Source organism: Danio rerio, chromosome 14 (assembly GCF_052040795.2).
Source record: "Danio rerio strain M-AB ecotype USA chromosome 14, GRCz13ab, whole genome shotgun sequence".
Taxonomy (NCBI): Eukaryota; Metazoa; Chordata; class Actinopteri; order Cypriniformes; family Danionidae; genus Danio; species Danio rerio.
The window spans coordinates 24,714,171-24,740,760 of NC_141034.1; the positions used below are offsets into that span (position 1 = coordinate 24,714,171).

The 26,590-nt window shown below is 34.3% G+C and overlaps 1 protein-coding gene and 1 long non-coding RNA gene across 2 annotated transcripts in view; one reads left to right on the forward strand and one right to left on the reverse strand.

Moving 5' to 3' along the window:
• aff2 (ALF transcription elongation factor 2) overlaps nucleotides 1–26,590 on the forward strand; it is a 408,692-nt gene that overhangs the window by 294,643 nt on the left and 87,459 nt on the right. The window contains exon 9 of the mRNA XM_087281430.1: nucleotides 2,947–2,984. Within this exon, the coding sequence (XP_087137556.1) occupies nucleotides 2,947–2,984 (38 nt within the window). The remainder of the gene's footprint in view (nucleotides 1–2,946; nucleotides 2,985–26,590) is intronic.
• On the reverse strand, nucleotides 9,613–12,801 carry LOC141377511 (uncharacterized). The gene is made up of 5 exons (XR_015507479.1): nucleotides 11,626–12,801; nucleotides 11,223–11,323; nucleotides 10,998–11,067; nucleotides 10,348–10,531; nucleotides 9,613–10,254 (listed from the first exon to the last, which is right to left on the reverse strand). It is a non-coding gene; the product is annotated as an uncharacterized LOC141377511 (long non-coding RNA).

Consider the following 26,590-nt stretch of genomic DNA (forward strand, 5'->3'; position numbering starts at 1 on the left):
GCAACATCCATCTGCGAGCAGCCTGGAATGAGCCCAAATTCCCCACTGAGAGGGAAACAGCAATAAGAGGGCCTGTGACAGATGATCTGAGTTGTTTCATCTAATACACTGTGAAGATCACCGGCTCTCTCTCCCTGAATGATAAATGGACTGTACACAGATCAATGGGCGCAGCATTAAACCCAAAAAAGCCCAGGTAGAGCTGTGTTCATCTTTAGTGCTGGAGATCTCAATATATCCCCATTTACCTGGAGAGATTTGATTCTGAAGGTAGTGCTTATGTGGCAGTAAAGCACTCTATGATGTATTTACAACAGCTGAAGGAGTCGCTGTGACAAACAGACATAATAAACAGCATGCTGTCATAGAGGAACATGTGCTGATTAGCTCAGGAGATGAATGTGATTGAGTAAAGAGATGGAGCGATAGGGCTAATATTATCAGCATTAATAGTCGAAACAGGAAAATATTGATTTTTTTGTTAGCATTCAAATTAAATTGTAATTCACAATCAAACTCTTGAAAACTCTAATGCTAATTTTAACAATTGTACTATATCTTGTTCAACATGTGTAAATGGCAGAATTCAATAACACACAGATTAATAATAAAAAAAAATCATATATTGTTTGTTTTTAGAATTTTAAAATAAGTATTTTTAAGGTCAGTGGTATTACATTAAACAAAGAATTCACTGACAGATATAGAATCTGAACATATAGATATAGATATAGAACATATAGAATCAACATACACTACATGTGTAATATGTGTTTGAAATAAATTATTTTTTTGTTTGCATTGCAATGGTATTACAGTATTTTAACAAAATCAGTTACAAAACGTAATGGAAGTTCCTACATGGTACTACAATTACCAACTTAAATCCTGCATTAAAATAACTATAAATAGTTAATATAATGAATTATAATTCACATTATATACACTACCTGACAAACGTCTTGTCGTCGATCCCTGTTGTAAGAGCAACACATAATAACTCGACTTCTAGTTGATCATTTGGAAAAGTATTAGAAGGCAGATTTTTCAGATAAATCATCTGTTGAACTGCATCATAATCATCACAAATACTGCAGAAGACCAGTTGGAACCCGCAGGGACCCAAGATTGTCATAGAAATAAGTCAAGTTTGGTGAAAGAAAAATCATGGTTTGGGATTACATTCAGTATGCGGGAGTTGATGGCAACATTAACAGCCTGAGGCGTCAAGACATTTGTGCAACCCATTACATTACAAACCACAGAAAAGGGGAAATTCTTCAGCCGGATAGCACTACTTGTCATACTTGAGGCTCCACATCAAAGTTCCTGAAAGCAAAGTAGGTCAAGGTGCTCCAGGATTGGCCAGCCCAGTCACCAGAACATTATTGAGCATGTATGGGGTAAGATGGAGGAGGGATTGAAGATGAATCCAACGAATCTTGATGAAGTCTGGGAGTCCTGCAAGAACGCTTTCTCTGTCATTCCAGATTACTTTATTAATAAGTTATTTGAGTCAGAGATATATGGATGCTGTTGTCCAAGCTCATAGGAGTCATACAAAATATTAACTATTTTTCCACTGCACCATGACTTTATATTCTATACTGTACATTATTTCTGTTAAGTGGCATTACTGTCCTAATTAAATAATTAAAAAGCAAGGCATGATCATATTTTATTTTGGTAATATAAGTCTTATCTAGAGGCTTTTGCTTTTCATATAAGCCACTTTGGATACCAAATGATCAACCAGAAGTCAAGTTATTATTTGTTGATCCTAAAACTTGGATAGGTGACAATGCTTTTGTCTGGTAGTGTAATAATTTGTTGTGTTTGTTTTAAGCTTTGTATTTAACAGTTTAACTAGATAGATAGATAGATAGATAGATAGATAGATAGATAGATAGATAGATAGATAGATAGATAGATAGATAGATAGATAGATAGATGGATGGATGGATGGATGGATGGATGGATGGATGGATGGATGGATGGATGGATGGATGGATGGATGGATGGATGGATGGATGGATGGATGGATGGATGGATGGATAGATAGATGATAGATAGATAGATAGATAGATAGATAGATAGATAGATAGATAGATAGATAGATAGATAGATAGATAGATAGATAGATAGATAGATAGATAGATAGATAGATAGATAGATAGATAGATAGATAGATAGATAGATAGATAGATAGATAGATAGATAGATAGATAGATAGATATGATATGATATGATATGATGCTGGAAGCAAAAATATATGTGTTTTGCTGACAGTGCCTTTCATACTTTTGACAATGCCATATTGTATTATACCGGGAAACTAAAGTTTGATTGAAGACATTATTATATTTGTATAATTATAATACACAATAAATGTGATGAATATTTGCAACCACATTATTAATATCACATGTAAATTCTGATAAAAACTGAATGAACTGTACTCTCTTCCACCTTTGATACCCAGCAAATTTCTCTCTGGTCGCTGGAAGCAACAGGCATATGCACTTCTGCATGTCATGCTATATGTGGGTTGTCAAGGGTAATAATAGCTAATTGACTGTGCTCGTTTTAGTACTACTTAAACATCTCGACAACTAAAGATGCGTGTGAACGACACGAATTACTGAACTCTGGTGTGAACTCAAGAAATCACAGGAATTTACAAACGTTCTGCCTGAGTAGAATCTCCATCCTGGAAAATCAATATACATTTCCTCAAGCAGCACTGATCTACTGTTTCGGGTCATGCTTAACTGTTCTCTCAAAGTCCCCCTCTCCCAAATAAACATGCAAGCAAATGAGTCTATGAGGGAAAATGAGCAGACACTCAGATATTGCGATTCTGCTGTTTTCTGATATCTTGTGCTCCCTCTCTCTGTCTGTGTGTGTGATTCTTTGTAATCTGATGGGCTGTTGTGTTGTTCACAGGCCGCTGAGAAGCCCAAGCCCAGGAGCACTGCACTCAAGTAAGTGACTAATCAAGTCCAATTCATTCTGATTCTGTGCTGCTGTTGCTGCTGGTGGTGTGGCTGTTGGGGAAACAGCAGGTCATTTGTGGAGATGGAGATCAAAAACTAAACACTTGCAAGCAAAATCTACTGGACATACTGATCTATCTATCTGACTGTCTGTCTGTCTATCTATCTATCTATCTATCTATCTATCTATCTATCTATCTATCTATCTATCTATCTATCTATCTATCTATCTATCTATCTATCTATCTATCTGTCTATCTGTCTATCTGTCTATCTATCTATCTATCTATCTATCTATCTATCTATCTATCTATCTATCTATCTATCTGTCTGTCTGTCTGTCTGTCTGTCTGTCTGTCTGTCTGTATGTCTGTATGTCTGTCTGTCTGTCTGTCTGTCTGTCTGTCTGTCTGTCTATCTATCTATCAAACCATCCATTGATCTATCATCCATCCATCCATCCATTCATTCATCAATCCATCTATCAAACCATCCATTAATTCATCCATCCATCAATCCATTCCTCTATATCTATTAGTTTTTCTTTCTTTATCTATCTATCCATCCATCCATCATTTTATTATTCAGTCTAACAAATATTATCATTATTTATACAGTTATTGATTTCTAAACGTTAATTTTTCAGAATATCACTCCTAATTCTAGTCAAACATCGAGTTTTTAATTTAATTCCATTTCCATATTCTCCCGATATCTCGTCTGTCCACTTGCTTCAGTCAAGGATGCTCCATAGCTTCTAGAGCATTCCTGCATGTATTTTTATCTTCATTTCATCTGTAGTGGTGGTCCTGATGGCTGGGGATTGGGAATAGGAGGTGCAAATGGGGCCTCATTAAGCAGACAGAGAGAAAGCATGGCCTACAGCCGTGTTCCCTCAGTGGGAGTTTGGGACTGGAGGTGCTGGAAGCGTTTCGGCTGCGCTGCTGTTCTCTCTGTGGTGGGTAAGGGGGTGGAGAGGCTCTGACTGAGGGACAGGGGTTTGTCCCAGCTGCAGTTAGTGAGGTGAGAGCTGGGCTGATGAAGCACACCAGAGGACCATTGGTGGATTGTGGGTGGTGCTTTAGTTCTGACACTGAGTGAAAGAGTTGTGGAAGTTTTAATTTTATATATCTCTTGTGATCAGTTTAGAATGTTAAATGTGCCATCTGATCAGTTGCTAAAGTCAAATTTGCTTTTCCGCTAAAGATGGCACTGAGCCAGAGAAGAACATGTTCAACGCTTGCTAAAATTACAACAAATAATATTATTTTAGGTTTTAGACCTTTAAATACACACTAGCAAGTCATAACATTTATAGTTGGTAAATACACACTGATGTCTATAAGGATGGCAAAAATTATTATTTTTAAACTTAAAAGGATGATTCACATCTGATGTACAATGTTTAAGTTACTATAATGTATTTATCTATGATGTAATCTTTCTCCCAGTTATTTTTTTTTTTTCATAAATTTGGGAGAAGTTGATAAATTGGCCTGTTGTAAATCTATTAGAAAATATTTCTTTGTCAAATAAATCTTCAATTGTTTATTAAATTCTCCAGAACTCATAAATTATCAACATTGAATATAATTTAATTTATTCTGTATTAAAACAGATTTCTGAAGGACAATTCTGACACTAAAGTCAAAATAGCCATAATAATGCTGAAAAATTAGCGTTGCCATTATTAATGAAAAATGATTTTAAAATGTAGTCAAATATACTCTTATTTAAATGTTAATAATATTTCACCATAAAGCTATATATTACGTTTACTTTTTCTGACAATTTTAATTAAGTTAATGTTGTCATTTTGCTTTGTTGACTTTTTTTCACTAATAATTTTTATTTTCACAAAAATGTCACTACATTTTCTAATCATTCCTATTCCCATGTTTGCCTGGGATCACATCTATCCACTAGCTTTAGTCGGTGATGCACTTCTATGGCTTTACGGCATCACCATTTAAAAAATGGGTGATCTGATCTTAAACATAAATCATTGCTGGAATCATACTAGCTAAAAGCCCATTTAAAATGAATTATCATAGAACTGAAGCTTCTGCGAGATATCTGCGAGGCCTTGTAATGTTGTTCATGTAGGTTTGCTTCAATTCCAGCAGTCTCAGTCCTAACAATGCATTGTGCCCATTAAAACATCCCCTACAGTTCAGCCGTGGGCTCCACACTGCAGCTCCCTGAGCAAGAGCTCATCCAGAACACACTCTCTATGCTTCAAATCTGTGCTAAAGCCAGACCCACTGTGAAAATCACTGGTCATTCAGTGTGTGTAATTGTTTTCTGGGGCCACATTTCACTCGAGGAGTCTTTCCCTCTGGAGGCGCTTGTTGACAGTCACACCATGCAATTGTTCTGTCATCATGAGTGCTGCACAACACGCCACAAGTGTTAAAAAAACAAAGTCTGCTTTAATATCACACTTATGGTATGATGCATACTATTATAATATTACATGATAACATACAGAACATGTCTGACATGTGGCTTTTGATTGATGTGTTTTCCTGAATCTTGCACTCTGTTGAAGTGTTGCCTAGTTCGAAAAACTTTTTTTTTTTTTTTTTAAGTAGTATAGAATCAAAATCAGCCATATTTTGCCATATTTAAATAAAAAGTTTAAGATTTTTATTTGATATGTACATTCAGAGACAAATTTTTATTTTTATTTTTTTTTATATATTTCCCAAGTGATGTTTAACAGAGTCATTAAGACATTTTCACTGTATTTCCTGTAATATCTTTATTTTATTTGGAGGAAAATCTTTTAGTTTGGCTATATTATATAATATATGGGTGTCACGGTGGTGCAGTGGGTAGCACAATCGGCTCACAGCAAGATGGTTGTGGCTCGAGCCTCGGCTGGGTTAGTTGGCATTTCTGTGTGAAGTTTGCATGTTCTCCCCGTGTTTGCATGGGTTTCCTCTGGGTGCTTCGGTTTCCCCCACAAGTCCAAAGACATGCGCTACAGGTGAAATGGGTAAGCTAAATTGCCCGTACTATGTGTGTGAATGAGTGTGTATGAGTGTTTCCCAGTGATGAGTTGCAGCTGGAAGGGCATTCATTGCGTAAAACATATGCTGGATAAGTTGCCGGTTCATTCCGCTGGGGCGACCCCAGATTAAAGAAGGGGCTAAGCCAAAAAGATGTGAATGAATAAATAAATACTGTAATGTATGTCAATATTTATTATACGTTATATTTCCTTTCTTTTTTCAAGTTTTTTTTGGGGGGGTGGGGTGGGGGTAAATATTATTAATACAGGAGGGCTTGGCTTATGATAATGCCTTAAACAGTACAATATATATTATATTATTTTATCCTTTATATACAAGAGTTGTAATTATTATTATTATTATTATTATTATTATTATTATTATTATTATAAAGGATTTTCAGAAATTAATAATATCATATTTCAGTTTATCAGTTTTAATAAATTGTAATACATCTATGCTGTAATTACCTATATCCAAAGCTAAACCCACATTTTTTTATGAATGAATTAATAAATGAGTGAATGAATGAATGAATGAATGAATGAATGAATGAATGAATGAATGAATGAATCAATCAATCAATCAATCAATACATCAATCATAAATAAATCAATAAATCAACAAATCAAAGAATGAATCAACAAATGAATGAACAAGCTCAATAAAGCAGTTAGCTTTTCCAGAGCTGTACAGAATAATTTGTGATTTGACAATTTTGGCTGTGCAACTTAATACCGCCTTGCCTTTGATAAACTTGCTGGCCTGAAAAGCCTCTGAAAATGCCTTTTAAAAATAGTAACCCAGCTCAATAACTGTCAGTTTGATTTAGGAGGCTCGGTTGAGGAGTTTGCTTGTTTTTCTTTTTTCCGTAGAACTCCGGGTTGGACTGTTTATCCGATGTTTAGTCTCCTACTGTAGACACTCTTTGATCAGAATCCTGCAATTATTTTCCTTGCCTTTCATTTAGACAATCCTCCAGTCTCCTCCACTTACTCTCGCTCTATTCTTCGCACCTTTGTGCCTTTTTTTTCCTCTTCTGTTCGAACAGCTTATCGCATGTTTTGAGTGTCTATAAGACTCCAGTTCTCTAAAGGTCTTGTTTTTCCCTGGAGCCGAAGCCTGTTGTTAGCCTCTGTGCTGGAGATGTGACCTCTCAAACACAGGCACGCTGTTCATCCGGCTGCGTCTGTCTGTTTGGACAGCTCTCCTTCCCCTTGCAGGCCACAACAGCAGCAGGATTTGATACTGTTCCTGTCTTTGACACATGAGGCTGGCTGTCAAACACTTTCCTATATAAGACTTTCATACAACAGTGATTTGATAGCAGTGCAATTATGAAAGCAAGAATGGATTTTTGGTTGATGAGCCACAGGCTTTGGAACACGGCTTGATAGTATAAAGAAGCAAAATGGTGAAGGAAATTCAAAGTAAAATTGTAGCTGGAAGCTATTATTTTAATAAAAAATATTTATTTTATTTTATTTATTTTTTGATTATTTATGTTTTGTTTGTTTTGTTATTTATTTGTGTATTTTGGTTGTTTGTTTTATTTTATTTATTTATTGTTTTTTATTTACTTACCTATTTACTTATTCGTTGTTTGTTTGTTTTTAATTGTTCATTTATTTGTTTATTTATTAGTTTTTTGTTTGTTTTTTATTTTTTTTATTTACTTATTAATTTATAATTTATTGTTTTATGTATGTATTTATTTATTTACGCAAATAAAACAAGTAATGAACAAAACATTAATAGCAATATCTGTTTCAAAAAACATCTTCATAGAAAGAATATCTTCATAGAGATAAAAACCTGGGCACAAAAACAGTGACTGTTATAGATATTATAAAAACTAAGTAATAAAATATTGCCATTTTAAATATTTAAGGCAAATAATATAAAAGTTATTAATTTTAAACTGTATGCATAAAGACAAACTTTATGTATCTGTCTGTCTGTTTAATTCTTGATTCGTTACAGTGTTTTTTCAGCCTCTTACAGTATTTTATTTTTTTAAGGTTAAAAACCATAGGCATAAGAATGATTTACATTTAATTAAATATTTATAATATTTTGGATAATCTGTTGCATAACAATTTCTTAAAGCTACTAATAATTAATCATACTTCATTAGTATCATGTTCATTTGTAACCAATTTGCAAATGGGACACAATTAGCAAACTTGAATTTTTGCGATGATAAAATATCACTTATCCAGGCAATTCCAAATAACCAAATCCACTTTCTTTGTGGACCACCATGTTTTCTGATCTGAATCTGAATTAAATATATTATTAGAATGGCAACTTAGTGGTCTAAAGCTGTCTTTACCTTTTTTCTAACTTAATAATGAACATTAAATACAAAATTAAATATAAAATTATTTTAAAATCTTAATTTTGAGAGTCAGTTAGAGAATAATTGTGTTGTCGAAGTCAACCATAATAAGCATCTTCTAAAAGTTTAAGACCATTAAGATCATTTTTATGCATGTTTTAACATTTATATGTGTTAAAGTGGCACTATAGAGGATATAATAAATAATGAACATAATTTGTTTAAGTACATTTTACACATTTCTCCAGATACCCTCACATCCATTCCAGCTTGCATTTCTCACATGAGCACATTTTGCTGAATTTTTGCTCATAGGGCTACATGATATTGGAATATTACAACCTATATATTACATATTTTGTGGTATAAATACAATTTCACTAGATAGATTGAATAGCTCTGGTTGGAAGCAATTTATTAACTTGATTGATTGTGATTGGTTTGTAGGGAAGAAAACTGCACATAAAATATATAATAAACAATTAAAAAGATAGATCTAGATAAATGCAATAGAGCAAAGATAACATACAGTAATATATAACATTAACACTAAGATAAAATAACATAAACAGTGCTTTGTGTTTTTTTAGGCAGTCTAACATTATTTGGGTACAGAAATAAAATAATTCAATGCAAAGTAACACTGTACAGTTTTTAAAATAGAGGCAGATGATAATTTTTCACCTACACTGTTAACAGTTTCCTGTAAAATCTACAGCAATTTACTGACAGCAGTTCGCCAGTAACTTACCTTAAATCAATTACAACAAACATACTGTATTTACATTTACAGCACCATTTATCTTACTGTATAGTATGTATGTTTTTAGTATTGTACATCTTTACTGTTAAATATACAGCCATTTTCACAATGCAACTTTACAATACCTTAACATTCTGTGTAACTATTGTATAGTCAAGTCAGTTAAATACTGTTATTTCCAGAAATCTTTCTTTGACTCTACAAATAGCTAAACTATGGCTCCTGATCAACTGCAATGTCAACATATAAACTCAACATTGCGCATCTTGGGATGTCAATACTAAAACATATATATGGTGCAACTCTATTTGCTATTCAGCTCTAGGATAATGTGCGATTTAAATAAACGGCGATTTTCATGGAGTGATTTAGAGACTGAGAATTATCTGACAGAAAGTGCTACTCTTACTGTGCTCCCAGTAAAACACCATCTGCCATTCCTCATAATGTTGTGTTGACAGGGTACATGAAGTGCGAATTTAAATGTTATACATACACTGTTAAAAATTGTCCCGTTAAAAAACAGTAAGTTACTGGCAGCACAGTTGCCAGCAAGTTACTGTTAAATTAACAGCATCTAGCTGTAGTTGAAATTTACAGGTTGTTCCTGTTTTTAGAAAATACAGCATAAAGCTGTTATTTACTACATTAACAGTAATTTAATGTCAAAATTTACGGTTAATTAATGTTTATTTGAATTTTTAACTGTAAACTACAAATATGTTATCCTGAGAAATGAACTGCTAAGAAAATGGGTATATATACATTTTTTATTTGTTATAAAAACACAGTTTAATACAATGCACACATATAGCCTTATTGGAAACATTAAAAATGCAGTGTAACTTTAACTTTTATTACATCTTATTACACTTATATATTTCAAATTAGTGGCTATGGAAAACCAAGTAGAATTACTCCAACAATTACTACTCTGAAAACTTCTGAGTGAATTACAGAATTAGTCATTAAGAAATAAAAAAGACACTTATATGACATCCAACTCAAAGTCCATTAGCTTCTTTAAGTAAACTGGCAACCTTAGTGTTGACTGAATTCATTTTGTGGGTGACCTTCCCCATTCCCTTCGATAGGATGTGTCCACTCTTGGAGCCTTAGGGTTTACCAATGAAGCTCCTAAAAAAGTGCACACATTCAGAATTAGTGTGGGTTAAAGTTTATACAATAATAATGTGAAGAGAAATAAATATATTAATTTAAGCGTCTAACCTCTGAATTAATTCCAATGTGCATGCAGCCTCAGCTTGGTTCTCCACATCGAAAATGTCGTAAGTTGAAAACACAGCAGCTATACCAGACAGAAAACTTGGCTGGATGCTCTCTCAGATTATTTGCCCCTCAAAACTGACCATCCATTTATGAATGTAGCTTCCTGGTTTTTCTCCTAAAACATCTAAAAGAAAAAAACAATGTCAGCAGTCACATGAAATTATATTTTCTACTGCCTATTTGAAAATATATGTGAGGGAAGCTGACATAATTTTACTTAGTCTCAAAGCCCTGTTCTTTTAACACAATAAATGCATTTGAAAATGTTGACTGTGGACTCGCCTGGACAGCCACTGAAATCAACGTGTATATACTGTGTATTGTGAAATTGTCACTGCAATGTTTGTGATTTATTTAACTTAATATTTATGATCAACATAGCTCATGTGTTAAACAACTAAAATTGAGTAATTTAGTAAATTTAATATAATGTTTTCCAAAGGTGAATGAAAGCTTGGGTAAAATATGACAGAACATTTATTTTATGTATTTGTGTATTTTGTTTTGTTTAAAATAATTTACCATGTTTGCTAAAATACAGAGAAAGCACCCTTAGTTGCATAAATAATAAAATACAGTTCTAAACATACCAAAAAGTATCAGTCAAGGAATTGCAGGTAGTTCAAGGGTCTTTTCTACATCAGGTACAGTAGAAGATGCCTAAGACAAGAATTACAATGATGAGGAAAGAGACAAAATTAACAACCATAATGTATGCATAACATTTTTTTATTGTATTTTCAGTTATTAGGACAATAATACCATATAGACAATAATAATAACTTTACCATGTTATCATGTTTCATTAAACTCACCTTGTAATCAGAAATCAATATCTGTATCAGAAATCCAGCTCCACTCTACGAGGCAGTTAGCATGTTCACATGTTCACAGGTTCAGCGCAGAAATGGACATACTGTATAAAACAGTTTATCGTGGTGATTAGCCAATTGTACTCGACAAAGTAGCATTACAATACAAACCAACAACAGTAACATTTTTAAACACAGCAATAGTGAAAAAAATGTTTTATCAAAGCCTACATTGAAACCATATTAGGTAGCTATTAAAAGCTAAAGCTAAAATTAACTATGAGATGACAATCTTTTCATCATGCTACCTAAATCAATACTACTTTGTTGCTACATATGTTTAAAAACTGACTTTGTAGATACGCTTATAGCCTATATCATTTTTAATTATCATAGTCTGAGTTACCATGTAATCAGGAAATATCTGTGTCAGAAATCCAGTTCCACTCAATGCAGATGCAGTTTGCACATTGACACTGATTTAGAACTAAAAGAGATGTAAAAAAGTTACAATATCAGCATCCAGTTAGCCTATTTGCAATCACAAATGTGTATTTTGTGTAAAATGAGCAAAATAAAGGTGCACTCACCGAGTAAGTCAAAGTTAAAAGAAGCATGAAAATCCACATGTAATGGCTGACGTCTTCTGTTCAAAAAATACTGTTGATTGCTGTTTTTTTACATTAGTGTGATAAAAACAGTAAAATAATGTTAAATCTTGTCTACGTCATTTCAAAAACCGTAAAAAAACAGCAACATACTGCTTTTGACAATAACAGGATTATACTGTTAAAATTTTGCCGTAAATTAACAGCAATTTTTAACAGTGTAGCTGACAACTAGTTTTTAAATCAGTAGCTCGTATAGTGATATCCCGTCAGTCAAACTGATTATTAAGTCGTGCTACAGTGGAGCGACTTTAAATGTTTCTCCAAACGCCATCTGGACGCTTCCGATGTGCCAGAAACATCAACATTCATTTTGCGCTCGCGGTTGCAAGCAAATGGTGATTGGCTCTGCGCTCCGCTCTTATTATTGAAACGCGTCAACAAAACCAAGGTTCTGGATTCAACATTTACACCTCTATTGATTGGTTCGTCTCGCGTTTCGTTTGTGTCGCACGTGTGGAAGGCCAAAGCAGACGGTCACGCTTTCAAATCGCACACTATTAGAGCTCTGAAAATGTACACACGCCAAATCGGAGAGCTTGAAAGTAAATGTTATGAAGGTTGGAGGGGGAAAATATGCGTATTGAGTTTACCTCCACAGACGAGACTTGGCTGATAGCAATCTCTGAGAGCAGCCAAGCAGCAAATACATCAGGCGCTTCTCCGGCCGGCAGAAAAAGAGAGGCAGATGGAGACCGAGGGAAAAAAAAGAAAGAAAGAAAACGAACGCTCCCCCCGACTCCCTTCCCTCTATTTTCTCCTCTATCATTATTCATGTCTCCTCGGCTCACTGTGCGATGTATCATATCAGCTGCCGTATCGCCATAATCGCCGCTCGTTCCAAACAATATGTTTTAATGCCTTACCACAAAAAAAACAGCCCCCGTATTTCAAGAGGCCGCAGCCTGGTGTGTACATTATAGAGAACAGGTACTGTAAAGTACACAAAAAATGACATGGAGCCCCTTTTAGAATATGTAATTGTTATGATACCTTTTATATATGATATTTGGGACTCTTTCTGGCTGGCCATCACCTATATAGTACATTACACTAAGGTTTGGAAACTAGGTGTGTGTAAATTAGTTTTTAATGTTTGGAAAATTTGTGTTTATTAAAGAGGTGTTCCAGAGTGTATTTTCAAGGCTTAGTTATGTTTATGGGGTGCAAAGCAATGTGTGCTCATGCTTCATTTGTAAAAAATCATGCTTTTTTTCTCACATATCTTACTTTAATTATATACTGCTATTCAGCTAACATGAGTACCGAAAGGCTCTGATTGGTCAGCTAACATAATGTGCTGTGATTTGCGGCTCGACTCCTGTTTAAATAATGTCAGTGAGCGTAACTGTTAGCAGTATCAGTTTGAGCCTGAAACAAGCAAAAAATGAAGAGGGCACAGCTGAAGCTCATGCCTACTCTCTACTCTAAAATATCTTTTACGAGTTCGTTATTTGAGGTGTAGACCACAGGGAAAGCAGCCGCATAGTGAAACACTGCAGCACTGATGACAATTGTGGGTTTTTACAGCAGGTTGACAGATAAATATGAATTTGTAGCTACATTTTTTACGATACAAAACAACATTTCCCATTGTTTACATTGTTGTTTACGTCCTTACTACAACATTGATTAACGCTAAACATGTAATAGATCAATTTTAACAAATAAAACACAGGTTGTGGCTCACAATCCACAGCTTCTTCTATTATGGTTGGATCTGATCCTTCTTTGAGCAGTTTTTGTTAAATCCAGCACTGAACTTGGATTCTGAAAGCAGTCCTTTTGTCAAATGCTAGAGCTATCTATTTTATAATTCTATAGAACATAAGGTAACACTTTAGTTCAGGTCACAATTCATGCTATTACCTACTTGTCAGGGTTTCAGGTAGGATGAGGGAGCGAGGACTCAATTGCAACATAAGATGGTATTTATTGATAAAAATAAAACAAAAAGGACAACAAAAACCACCCAGAGGGGGAAAAACATAACTATAAAACAAACACTCAAACAAACTTGGATGGGCTGGCAGGACAAACAGGACTGGATAGCACAGGACATGGAAATAACGACGACGAACTGGCAAAGGACTGAAAACATGAGGGGATTTAAAAAACAAAAGTAAATTGACACACAGGTGAACATGACAAACTAATAATGAGTTAACAAAGAGGGTGGGACTAGACAATAGACGGGAGAGCGCATGACAGAGAGACAACACAAGCCATGCGCTCACATAAAACAGGACAAGAACATGCAGCCAATGAGAGAACTCATTACCGCATGTTCATGACAAGACAAGCACAACACTGAAGCACACGGCAAAAGCACGTGACTACAATGTAAACACCGAGCCACGTGCTTTGACAAGAGACGCAAGACACGAGCACACGATAGATAAACACCTTACCGTGCGCTCACACATAAGCAACGCGCATGCTTCATCTCAGCGCCAACCAAAACTGAAACCAACTAGACGGAGGCGCCGAGAATAAAGCAGCGCGATGCTGACAGAACAAACACAAACACTAGTACAAGAGTGCACGCATCAAGTGGGAGCGCGCACACTCCGCGTACACCCACGACGGCGCGCACGCACACAGAGACAGAAACAGGGCCAGACATGGGTAGTGTCCGAGCTCTGCCACCAAAACAAGAATTTACAAGACCAGAGTGGCAGAACCCTGACACTACTGGCTTATTACCTGCCTATTATAAAGATATTACCTGTTTATTAGCAGTTATAAAGTATGATATCATTCTACATCACTAACCCTACCCAAACTTTAACCCAACTACTACCTTACTAACTATTAATAAACTGTTAATTAGTAGTTTATTAAGCGGTAGTAGTGTTTGTTAATGATTTGTTAATACCATTAATTGTGACCTAAACTAAAGTTTTACCAAACACAATTCAAATTAACCTTAAATTTAAGTGGTAAGCACTTCTCTCTTTGTGTCGTGTCCTTTGGAAGCCCAAATACAAAAACAGAAACTCTGTGAAAAAAGCAATGTTTGGTCGGCATTTTAGCTTTCACTGCTATCACATTACAGTGCATCTGGAAGAATGCCCCTTGGCTGCATCGTAACCTCATGGGTTTATGATCTCATTAACCTGGATGTATTTTTGTAATCCCTAAACTTTGTTCGCTGTAGGCTTTGCTAAGCTAACTCTGTAAAAGCCAATGTCTCTCTTTGGCTTGAACTTTGAGTGTACATTCAGAGAAGTTGTTTATGTTCACACAGCTATAATACACATAAACTAATGTCTAAAATATGATATCGTAGTGGAACACCCCTTTAATTATTGTGAAATAGTGTGATTAGTTACAATAGCTGTTTGCAATTTAAATGTTTCGAAATATAATTAAAGATTAATTGTAAGTATCATCATCATTATGAATATTGTGGATTATTTTACAGTAGTTCAATGAACCAGAGTGAATACTTTTACTTATTAAATGTTTACCACACCTCAATACATTGTTTGGATGTGTTCATTTCATATTTTATCATTTCAAGAGTGATATACACTCAGATATTGCTTCATAATTATAGCAGGTTTGGCATGCTGTCCCAGGAGAGAACCCTAAGCTCAGAGATAATTGAGCCCAGGGCATTCGCCTGATCAATCAGCATGTGAGGGGGTATGAGATCAGGTAGTTCTCGCAAGCTCCCCCTGGTAAAGGAGGAAAGGTGGAGATGGGGTGGATGAAGGGATTCTTCAAAAAACGAAGATGAGGAAGTAATACTAGTCAGGGTATTTATAGTGACTTTGGAATGATTTGATTGGCTTACTAAGGATTACAGATGAGGGACCTGCTGCGATCAATCATATCACATGCTTCTCTCGAAATTAGTTTGTGAAACTTCACTTCCCGAAATGCTTAATGACATTTTACATATTATATAATTTATTACCTCTGTGTCTTTCTAGTTTTTGCTTTTTTTGCACTGTAAAATTATTCCTGCCTTTTTAATAAATAAACTTTTCTAGTCATCCTAAACCTGACTCAAAAACATTTTAACTCAAAAAACTTATAAAATTGTGTTAAACTTTGTATAGCTAAAATAAAAAATAGTTGAAACCTGGTTAAATTAATAGTTAACTAAAAGTTAAAATTCACTGACTAATTAAAGTTAAAGTAACATAAAAATATTTGTTGTTATAACTTTTTGTTATTTTTTTTATTCTTTGAATAAACACAAATCATTCATAATACTGATATAGTACTGTAACGCTGTTAAAACCTTTTTACTTGAGCTGAGTGCTTTTTATAAAATAAGTGTTTAGCCAATCAGAATAAATCAATCTCCATTGTGTTTTAGTGAAGGCTGTGTTATTTGTATGGTGTGCAAATGAATATTGTTCCAATTGTTTGTACAAAATGAAAGCAAATCAACTAAGAATAAAAGATCTATAGAACCAGATGAATCTCATGGCTGCATGAGTTGTTGAAAAACTGCAATATGTTGATTCATTTCATCTCTAAGGGGATCATTGAGAAAAAAAAAAAAAAGTTCTCAATTCCATTCCATCAATCAGAACTTGCAAGATTTATGCTAATGTTATGGATGGACAAGGTTTTATCATGGGTGAAATAATGAAAAAAGACCCTCCGAGGTTTTCCAGTCATACAGCTAAAGCACACACGCGCACACAGATGATTTTCCAGGGTAGAGAAAGATAGTCATCTTTTATCAAACAGGCAAGAGAGAGAGGAATGGTAATTACTCTACCTGACCAGGGCGCTGGAGGTCTTCTACACCCGACAGTGGCAGGCAGCCACATTTAATTACTTTACTCAATGGAGGGCCCTCTCAGCTATTTCATGCATTAGCTTGTAATGGGCTCTGCAGGGGTTCCTCAGTGACAAGGCGCCAATAACTGCAGTTTAATCTCTCGAATGCGTATCCCAGCTGCAGGTAGCAGGGTCTTAGCCAGTTGGGTCATCGGTCAACCCGCCGCTAATGTGAACTCTACTAGGCAGGCTTTGTGGGAATTTATTGTTGGTGCAGTCTAAGAGAAAAAGCTTGAGATAGATGTCTGCTGTGCGTATATGAGCTGATGAACGGTTGAAGGATTCAGAGCCTGACAGGATTTAAAGGCAAACATCTGTTTTCAGAGTCACTCTGTCACATAAAGCAACACCTGAGTCATTCTGTAAAAGATTTAACGTTTGTGTCCTGGACATCCCGACACAGCAAAAGAACAGTGAAGTGGCATTTTAAATGAATTATTGAAAAGAAAGTGATGTTTGATTTTTTTTACTGGAGGCAGTTTTTAAAGATGTGTTGGTTTTTATTATTGTAAATAGTTTTAGATAGTTTGTCAAATGTAACATTTACACCACTGGCAGAAAATGGACAGAAAAGACAACAACAATATCGCTGCTTTAAGTGTAAAAAGATTGGAAAACTCATGTGAAAAACATGTCTCTTAGGACTGCAATATAATGAAATATAGCGTATGGACAAAATAAAAATGCTTTATATCAGTTCATGGTGTCACAATATATATATATATATATATATAAAATAAGATTTTGTAATAATTTAAATGAGCACAACATTACAATATCTTGAAAGTACAATGTTTACGTGTTTTCTATAAGTTCTACTTTTTTAATATATTTCTGTATTTTTAATCAACCGTTTGCCCTAAAGTTAAAAAATAAAGTGAAAAATGTGATTAAAAATGAATGAGTATTTTCTTTAAAATTAAAAAAAAAGTGCTATTGCATGTGCTCAATATACACTCAGCGGCCACTTTATTTATACTGTTCTACTTTAAGGACAGTCTGAAAGAGGCTTTTTAACCCCATTTTTCCCCTATATATCTTATTTGCTACTTTTCTATGGTACCTCTTGACTAATCTGTCTTCCCCTGAAGTAATGTTTGTAGATGGTCAGAGGGATCAGATTTCACTGCATGTAACAGTGTTGTGGCAAATAAAGGCTCATCATCATCAATTTACAGAATAGTATTATACTGTGATCAGGATATTGTTATATTTTTATCAGGATATGAGATTACTTATTTTGCAAGTTATATATATATATATATATATAATAAATATATTGCCCAGCCCACTGTCTATACTTATATATATCTAGAGTTTAAATCCAAAATCATCTAGGTGCCATTTGAGCATTTTCTTGTAAAATGAGAATTTATCTTAGCCTCCAGTGTGTTGGTTCAGTAATTTCACTTGGCATATTTGTTTTTTACATTTTTATTGTCTTTAAAGTGAAATAATGGAACATAAAAACAGAAGTCTAAGAAAAATGCTAATTTTAGAAAAGTATTTCAGATTGCACTTAGAGGTTTTTGGATCTAAACTCTTCCCATTTTCTGTAGAATCTGTAATTTAATTATTTTAATATAATTAATATGTTAGTACATTGTTATGGACAATGGGTGGCTTTCATTTTTTACATTGTTTAATTGTTATGCCTTATGTATTGTGCGAATAACCAAAAATGAACCCCAACATGATTTTTTTTTCCATTTCTTGTTTTTCTGCATATCCCCAGTACAGAAAGGCGGCATTTTAACTGAATGACTCACTCAACTCACCTCTAACAGGAAATACTTTACAAGGGAGATAAATCAATGACAGAAAGTCTGAAAATATGACAGAGAGGGAGAAATAGAGAAGTAGAAACAGATAGTCTACAAGCGGGGAAACAGACACTGTCTGGAGGGTGCTGTGTTTCAACATTGTCTTGTCATGTGATATCTGTCTGTACCTGTCTTCAAAGTCAAGTCAGATTCTTTAGAGCGAGTGGAGAAGAGTTACACTTACGCCTGACCCTGTATAGATGAACAAAAGAAAGATTCTATTTCACCAGAATCCGTGACAAGCTTAGACTGGGATCAGAACTAGCTTGATTATTCTGTCTTCCATAGTCCTGTTTAATCAAATGTATAAAGATGTGTTCATGCTCCAACTATCACTGGGACAAGAATAATAAAAAAAAAAAATTGAAGACATAGTTCACCCAAAATGTTTAATTACCTCATCATTTATTCCCCATCATGCGGTGATAAACCTATTTGAGTTCTTTCTTCTATTGGAACACAAAATTAGATAATTTGAAGAATGTTTGTTGTTGATATCCATTGACATCCATAGTAAAAATAAGTAGGTAATTAAATAAATAAATAAGTAAATAAATAAATACAGTTAGGTCCATAAATATTTGGACACCGACACAATTCTAATATTTTTGTCTCTATACACCAACATAATGGATTTTATATTAAACAAACAATATGCGCTTTAACCGCAGACTGTCACCTTTAATTTCAGGGTATTTACTTACAAATGAAGTGTACACTGTAGGAATTACAACAGTTTGCATATGTGCTTCCCACTTGTTAAGAGACCAAAAGTAATGGGACAGTTGGCTTCTCAGACTATCAGCTTTAATTTGAGGGGTTTAGTGGTAGTTTGAGGGTAGTTTGCATATGTGCCTCTCACTTGGGGTGGATGAACTATCCCTTTAAGGCGATGGTATACTAACAGTAAAGTTTGTTATTTTTCATTCTTTCTTGATGTTAGCGAACAATCTGACACTGCAAATATTACTGAAAGCACCAGTTAGATTAATTTAAATAAAAAATATATGTATATATCATAGCGTCACATTATCTATACAGTGGACATGATAATTTTAATTTTACATGACTTTCATTTAATATGACAAAACAGTATTACTGTTGCTTTCAATTAGAGTTGCACTTCAGTTTTTACATTAAATCAGCTCTTCTGTGTTGTTAATTAACATCTGACCTAAACAGAGGAAATTAACTGGAGAACATTTCCAGTTCAGCGAAGGAGAAGCCAAAGATCCACACCTACCTGTGACAAATAGGAGTTCAAAGATGTTTACCAGTCAGAATAAAGTTTTTTTGAAAGTTTTTCCAGACAATTTGAACTTAAAAAAATTACCCAGCAAACTTTGTTTTGGCCTAGTTCATAATGGCGTCACACCAGTTCAATCTACAGTTCACACCAGTTCAATCTTTGTTTGACATATTGGAGCCTTTAGCATTCACTCCATTTTGTGAGAACTTTATTATCTTTATGAGTTTGCGCTGTAATTTAGGGCTGCACAATATTAGAAAAAAATTTGACATTGTGATTTTTTTTCCTGCGATATATATTGCGATATATATACAGTTGTACCAGATGACTTAAATACAGTGCTCAACATAATTGAGTACATCCCATTTTGAAAATGTATATATTTTTAGATTTCTCAGTGAATATAGTCAATGTTTTTTGGTGCATTTAAACAAAACATTGTTAAACAAATGTTAAACAAACATATTTATTAAAATAACATTTAAGTCACCAAACATATTCAGAAATTGAAATATAATACAATTAAAACCAAGTTAAATATTGCAAAAATAAACTACAACCTACAAAATTTCAACTAACCTTTTAAATTTAATTTGCTTCTCTTGATTTTCCCTCTTTTTAACATGTGTTTTTAATATTTTTCTAACATATAAATTTAGGTGTGCTAGTTTTTGGACCATTATCATAAGTTATTTTGTTAGATAAACTACAGATTTGGTTTCAGTACTGGCTAAACTTGTTTATATGCACAAATATAATATTGTATTCCTATTTAAAATATGAATTTAAAAGATAGATTTGTGAAGGGTGTACTTATATATGCTCTATTTGCCATTTCATTTTATTATTTAGTATTTTTTAGTATTTTATTTAGTATTTTAGATAGATTGGGATGATTTTATAGGGAAGTGAAATATAAATATATTTTAATGTATTTTTTTTATATAGATATGATAAACAAAGTAGTCATAAATAAACACAATGAAGCAAATATTACAGTGAGTAAATACATACTTCATGATTTTCTAGGGAGAGTCTAACAGTATTTGGGAACAGAAATGCAATAATTAAATGTAAAATAACATTGCATAGTCGTGATCATAAAAATAATTCAATTAAATTAATCTTTATTAAACTTCTTTATGCACTACTAAAATCCTTTAAACTCTCTTAAAAAGCTCATATAGTCACAGCCCTTAAAAACAAATGCATATGATAAACTTTCACTCCATCATGGTTCAGTTCAGCAGTGTCTCCACAAATCATTTGTGTTTTGAACAGTGATTTCTGGTCAACCATAACTTCAACTTAGCATTGCATATCTTGTGGACGCACACATTGCAATATCGATGATCAAACGTAAGGCTGAGCGATATTGCAATATATATATATATATCACAATATAATTTTTTTAACAATACATTTAGGAATATTAGGATTTTTCTTGCCACTTTATTTTCATTTACCAACATTAATAGTCAAAAAAATTATATATATATATATATATATATATATATATATATATATATATATATATATATATATATATATATATATATATATATATATATATATATATTTTTTTTTTTTTTTTTTTTTTTTTTTTTTTTTTTTTAAACAATCAGAGCAAGAGAGTTGCTGAGGTGCACAAGAAAAGAAACCAAAAAGCCACTCTGGTGACATCCTTACATCCATTAATGCAATACGGAACACATTTTTGCATATGTTTTTATTCTAAACTGAAGTGACAAGTGTTAGCATGTGGTTTCCTTCACCATTTTCTATGGCATCTCTCGTAACTAGGCAGTTATCAACCATTTTCTCAGAGCATGACCAAATGGGCTTCTGCACCGATGCAAGTTTATGGAGAAAAGTAAAAAGCACTGCAGTGTTTGGATGCGCTGTGTTTGTCTCAGGTAATTAGTCTGCCAATATTACTAAAATGTGTACAAAGTGTGAAGCAGATTGGTTGATTCGACTTACATGAATTATTGACAATGGTCTTTGGTCAAAAAAAAATATATAGATGCAGATTTTATCCCCTAGCCCTACTCAAATGATGTATTGTCGTATATGCAGCCCTACTGTAGTTATATTCTCAGTATGCTGTATGCTTAAGCTCTTTAAATCTGGCTGTCTTTTTTATTATTCATCAGCTGGAAGTTGTTTCCAATGATATTGTTCCACTGTGCTGCTATTGTTATACCAGCACAAGTTCAGCTTTTGACCCAACATATTTGCCCATTGTTTCCTTGATAAATAAAATTATGATACTGTATGGCTTATACTCTTTTTTTTTTTTTTTTTTTTTTAAGCTTAAATCCACATATAGCGTTACTGTTCCTATAAAAAGTGTTATTTTGTCTTGATTATTTCCTTACAGACTCAACAATGAATTGCACAATATAAACAACCGATTCTCTGTTGCTTGTATTTGGCAGCTTCTCAGCATCTAATGATGCAACTCTGTACTGGAACTTCCTACACCGTTAGATCAGGAGCATCAAACACTTTATAAGAAATCTTTCGCATATTTTTCAACATTAGATTGATTTAAGTGTCAGAATACAGAATCATTCAGAAGATAAATCTCCTTTCAAACTCGGGAAGCTGGAGTGAACTATGGAAAAAATGTCCAAAACCAATGAAAGTTACAGTTGATAAATCAACTACCGACTCAATTAAGCCTTAATCTCTGTCTGATATATTACCGTCCAAGTCCAAAAAGAGCAGGTGGTGGACTCTGCGTCCAAAATCAAAGAACAAACTGTTCAGTCTTTGCTCAAACTGCTTGTTTTTGCCAAGGATTATCCATCAATTACAGCAGATGCTTGCTATTCTTGTTTCTGTAGCATTACTCCAACCAAATTACATGTTACTGAAATATATGCAGTGAGAGGATACAAGCTATAAACAGAAGTCTATGTGAAGCCATGCTTTTAGTTGCTGACTTATAGTTTATTTTGACAGGATGTATTAGTAAGTCCGCTAGCATCTGTGGGACTAAAGTTGTAATGAAATCTCTGTGTGAGTTCAAAAATTCTTAAAGCATAGTTTTTCATGTTTTTTAGAGTAAAAAATAAAAAGGACACACATTACATTTAGCAAATATGTGTAGTGTTTAGCCATGCATAGCCAACTATGTGGTTGCTAAGGTGTTCTAAGTGGTTGTTAGGCAGTTTTAAATGCGGTTGTTAAGTGTTTGATTACTCACACCCCCGGCCTTTGATTTTCTGGTCTCTAAATGTGGCTCATTGAATTTCTTTGCTCCTTCTTTGAACTCTTCTGTTTGAACAATAATATTTCTGGCAGAACAAAATTCTACAAACTGAACATATGAAGTCTGTCGCTGTCTTTGAGTTGAATCAAAGGCATGTTTAAGTGCTTTGATCAGCTCTTGCTCTCTATATCCTAAAAGCACAGGTTGATCGATTGTGGGACTGAATGTATCGGGTGAAAGAAAGTCTGTTGGCCCTGACGCTGGCCTATAGGGTCAGAAAAAATGGATATGCGTTAGTAAGTGCAGTGCCCACTTTGAATTTTTTTTCCGCTGACTGTGAATCTGTCAAAGAGTTGATGTGCTCCTGGCAGCTTTGAGCTAATTGGTACTCGCCGCTTGGCAGTCAAGTCGCTCTCACAGCTGGGCCATAGTTTAGCCCTGTGTCCAGCAGTCTTTGATATGGATATAAATGTAACTCAAACCTGTCAAGCGGTTAAACGCATGCACTCCCTTACTCACAATCTTATCTATAGCTGTCATGGAAGCAGTCCAATTCTTTTATGTTGCCATTCAAAAAAAAAAAAAAACTCTCCACTTGACATTGACCTCCAGCAGTGTACAAATTTTGACCTGTAACATTTCATTCAGACAGCATGGTGCATGGTGGCGAAGTGGGCAGCGCTCTCGCCTAACACCAAGAAGGTTGCTGGTTCAAACCTTGGCTAGGTCAGTTGGCATTTATGTGTGGAGTTTGCATGTTCTTCTCGTGTTAGCATGGGTTTTCTCCGGGCACTCCGGTTTCCCCCACAAGTCCAAAGACAAGCAGTCTAGGTGAATTGAATAAGCTAAATTGTCTGTAGTGTACAGTATGTGTGTGAATGAGTGTGTATGGGTGTTTCCCAGTGATGGGTTGCAGCTGTAAGGGTGTCTGCTGCATAAAAAACATGCTGGATAAGTTGGCGGTTCATTCCGCTGTGGTGACCCCAGATTAATAAAGGGACTAAGACAAGGGACTAAGACAATTGAATGACTAAATATTTCATTCACCACACAACAGTGAGATTTCAATCTGCCTTCCTGGAAATGTGCAATAGAATGGCACTTTTGAAGTTGCACTTTCAAATCAGGGTGGAAATTAGTTTAAATTTCAGGTCTTAATGGTCAGTTGATTCCCTGTTGAGTTATTTTTTAGCAAATTGCCATTTTGTCCATTTCTACTTTATTTTTGAGCACCAATTTACAGAATACTCTATATTGGCATACGACAGAGAGAGTAAGTTAGAATACTATTTTTTGAGAGAACACATACATGACACCAGTGTTGGGCAATAATGTTTTACTTGTGATGCGTTACTGTAACAGCATTACTTTTAACAGTAACATTAAATTTTAAATAAATTAACCCCATTACTGTTACAATGACAACTTTGAATAGATTACAGAATTAGAGTCCTTCTAGATCCAATTCAGGAGTCATAACAGATTCTTATAGATCTTTCATTGCTCAGTTAACTCTATAAGCCGCATAGCTGTTTGACAGGGCACTCACATTAACCAATTCTGACGCAGCTGCTTTCTATTTCATATTGTTACAGACATGAGGTCGACAGTCTGATGAAGAAATTTGGAATGGATTTTTTTTTTTTGTATTATTTGTCTGGAAGAATATGGATACACTTTGTTCTTCTGTCGAAAATAAAATCTAAACACCTTTCACCAGACTGCAACTCTGGCCAACCTTTTACTCGATACACCAGTGGAAACTAGAGTAAAACAGGTGCAGATCAAAGAGTTTCTCACAGCTCACTTATACCCCCCATTTTCACCTTGTGTGCCTGTTTGCTTTTGAGTTTCTACAAATCATAAAAAAAACTTGTTGGTTAAATAATACATTACTGTGGCAACCATTTTGAACTTTGATGTTTGCTTTATGTTATGCTTTTCAGAAATTGCTTGGCGTTTGTCCCGACTGATAAGTTTTGCAGAACTCTGGGAAAATCTTTGTTTTGGATTATAATCTACATAATGCCTCAAAGGCTTTGCAAAAGACCAAACTCATTAGAACTGCAAATGGAATTCAGGAGAAACGCTCGTAATGGTTCAGATATTCTTACCCCATTTCTTGACCTTTGCACTGCCTCGCGGACATGATATGTTAATGTCAGAATAATGTTTGAGTTTGGAGAGGAAATAAATGCAATGATGTTGAGGCTGCAATGGGAAGCTCATTGAAGACTGCTAAATTGTGTTTTAACTTAATTATCATGAATAATAAAGCACCATTGATGAAACAAGATACAAATCAGGTCTTGAAATGCTTATATAGTTACTTTTTGGAGATCACACACAGAGTTGAAGACAGTATTTTTTTATTAATTTTTAAATATTTCCCAAATAATGTTTAACAAAGCAAAGAAACTTATTTTTCACAGTGAATCCTATAATATTTTTCTTCAGGAGGAAGTTTTATTCATTTTAGTTAGGCTGGAATAATAGTAATAAAAACAAAAACTTTTAAAGACAATATTATTAGCCTCTTTAAGGGAACACTTTTTTAAAAATATAGTAAGCTCATTTTACAAGTCCAAGAGAGTTAAACACTCCAGTTTTACCAGTTTTGAATCCATTCAGATGGTCTCTGGGTCTGGCGGAAGCACTTTAAGCTTAGCTTAGCATAAGTCATTAAATGTGATTAGGCCATTAGCATGTCACTTTAAAAATATATACTTTTCCTATTTAAGATTGACTCTATGTAGTTCCTTCATTGCACCTACTTCAGTCAAGCAGTTTTTTAAATTTCCCTCTGTCTCAGAACACAGTGTAACTGCAGAAGTGTCGAGCTTTAAATAGGAAAATTATCAAAACTCTTTTTAAAGTCAATATTGGTCAAATTCAACTGGTTAAATATGCAGTAAGTGATCTTTTAAAATGATATCTGTTAGCATAATATGAAACACAGTCCTTCTCCTGCTGTCCAAAGCCACCCTACCTAAAATCAAGAACACGCACCTTAAAGAGGGCAGTAGACAACCCACTAGATCATGTCATTCACCTGTTTGAAAACTTTATAGTACTTTACAATACTACAATTCTGAACAAAAAACTGTATTATATCTAGCACATTTTCAGTTGTGCAGCAAGCAAAACTTGTCTTAATGTGAAATATTTCATGTATGCAAGGATCACTGGACTCTCTCAAGCGCTTTGTCCTAAAGTGACCATTGTATGCTTAGTGATGGGCTGATGGGGTGCAGGAATTAAACTTATTACTAAGCCATACTTACATACTATTTCAGTATGAATATTCAGAGTAGAATGGTAAACAATATAGGGAGTGTGTCACAGCGTGTCATTGTTCAAAAATTAACCAATGTGAATATAAAACCAATTTGACCTTAATAAAGCAGGCTAGGCGGAATATCACTATCTACTTATGTTTTGTTGTTCAACTAAACAAAAATCTACATTATCGATGCTGTGAAAGAAGCCTTATGAAACTGAAAACAGTCACATCAATCTTTCATATAACCCATGCGTAAAACAACAACATCTACATAAGCTTTGCAAGACTAAAATTGTTTTAAAACATAACATTACCCGTCTAA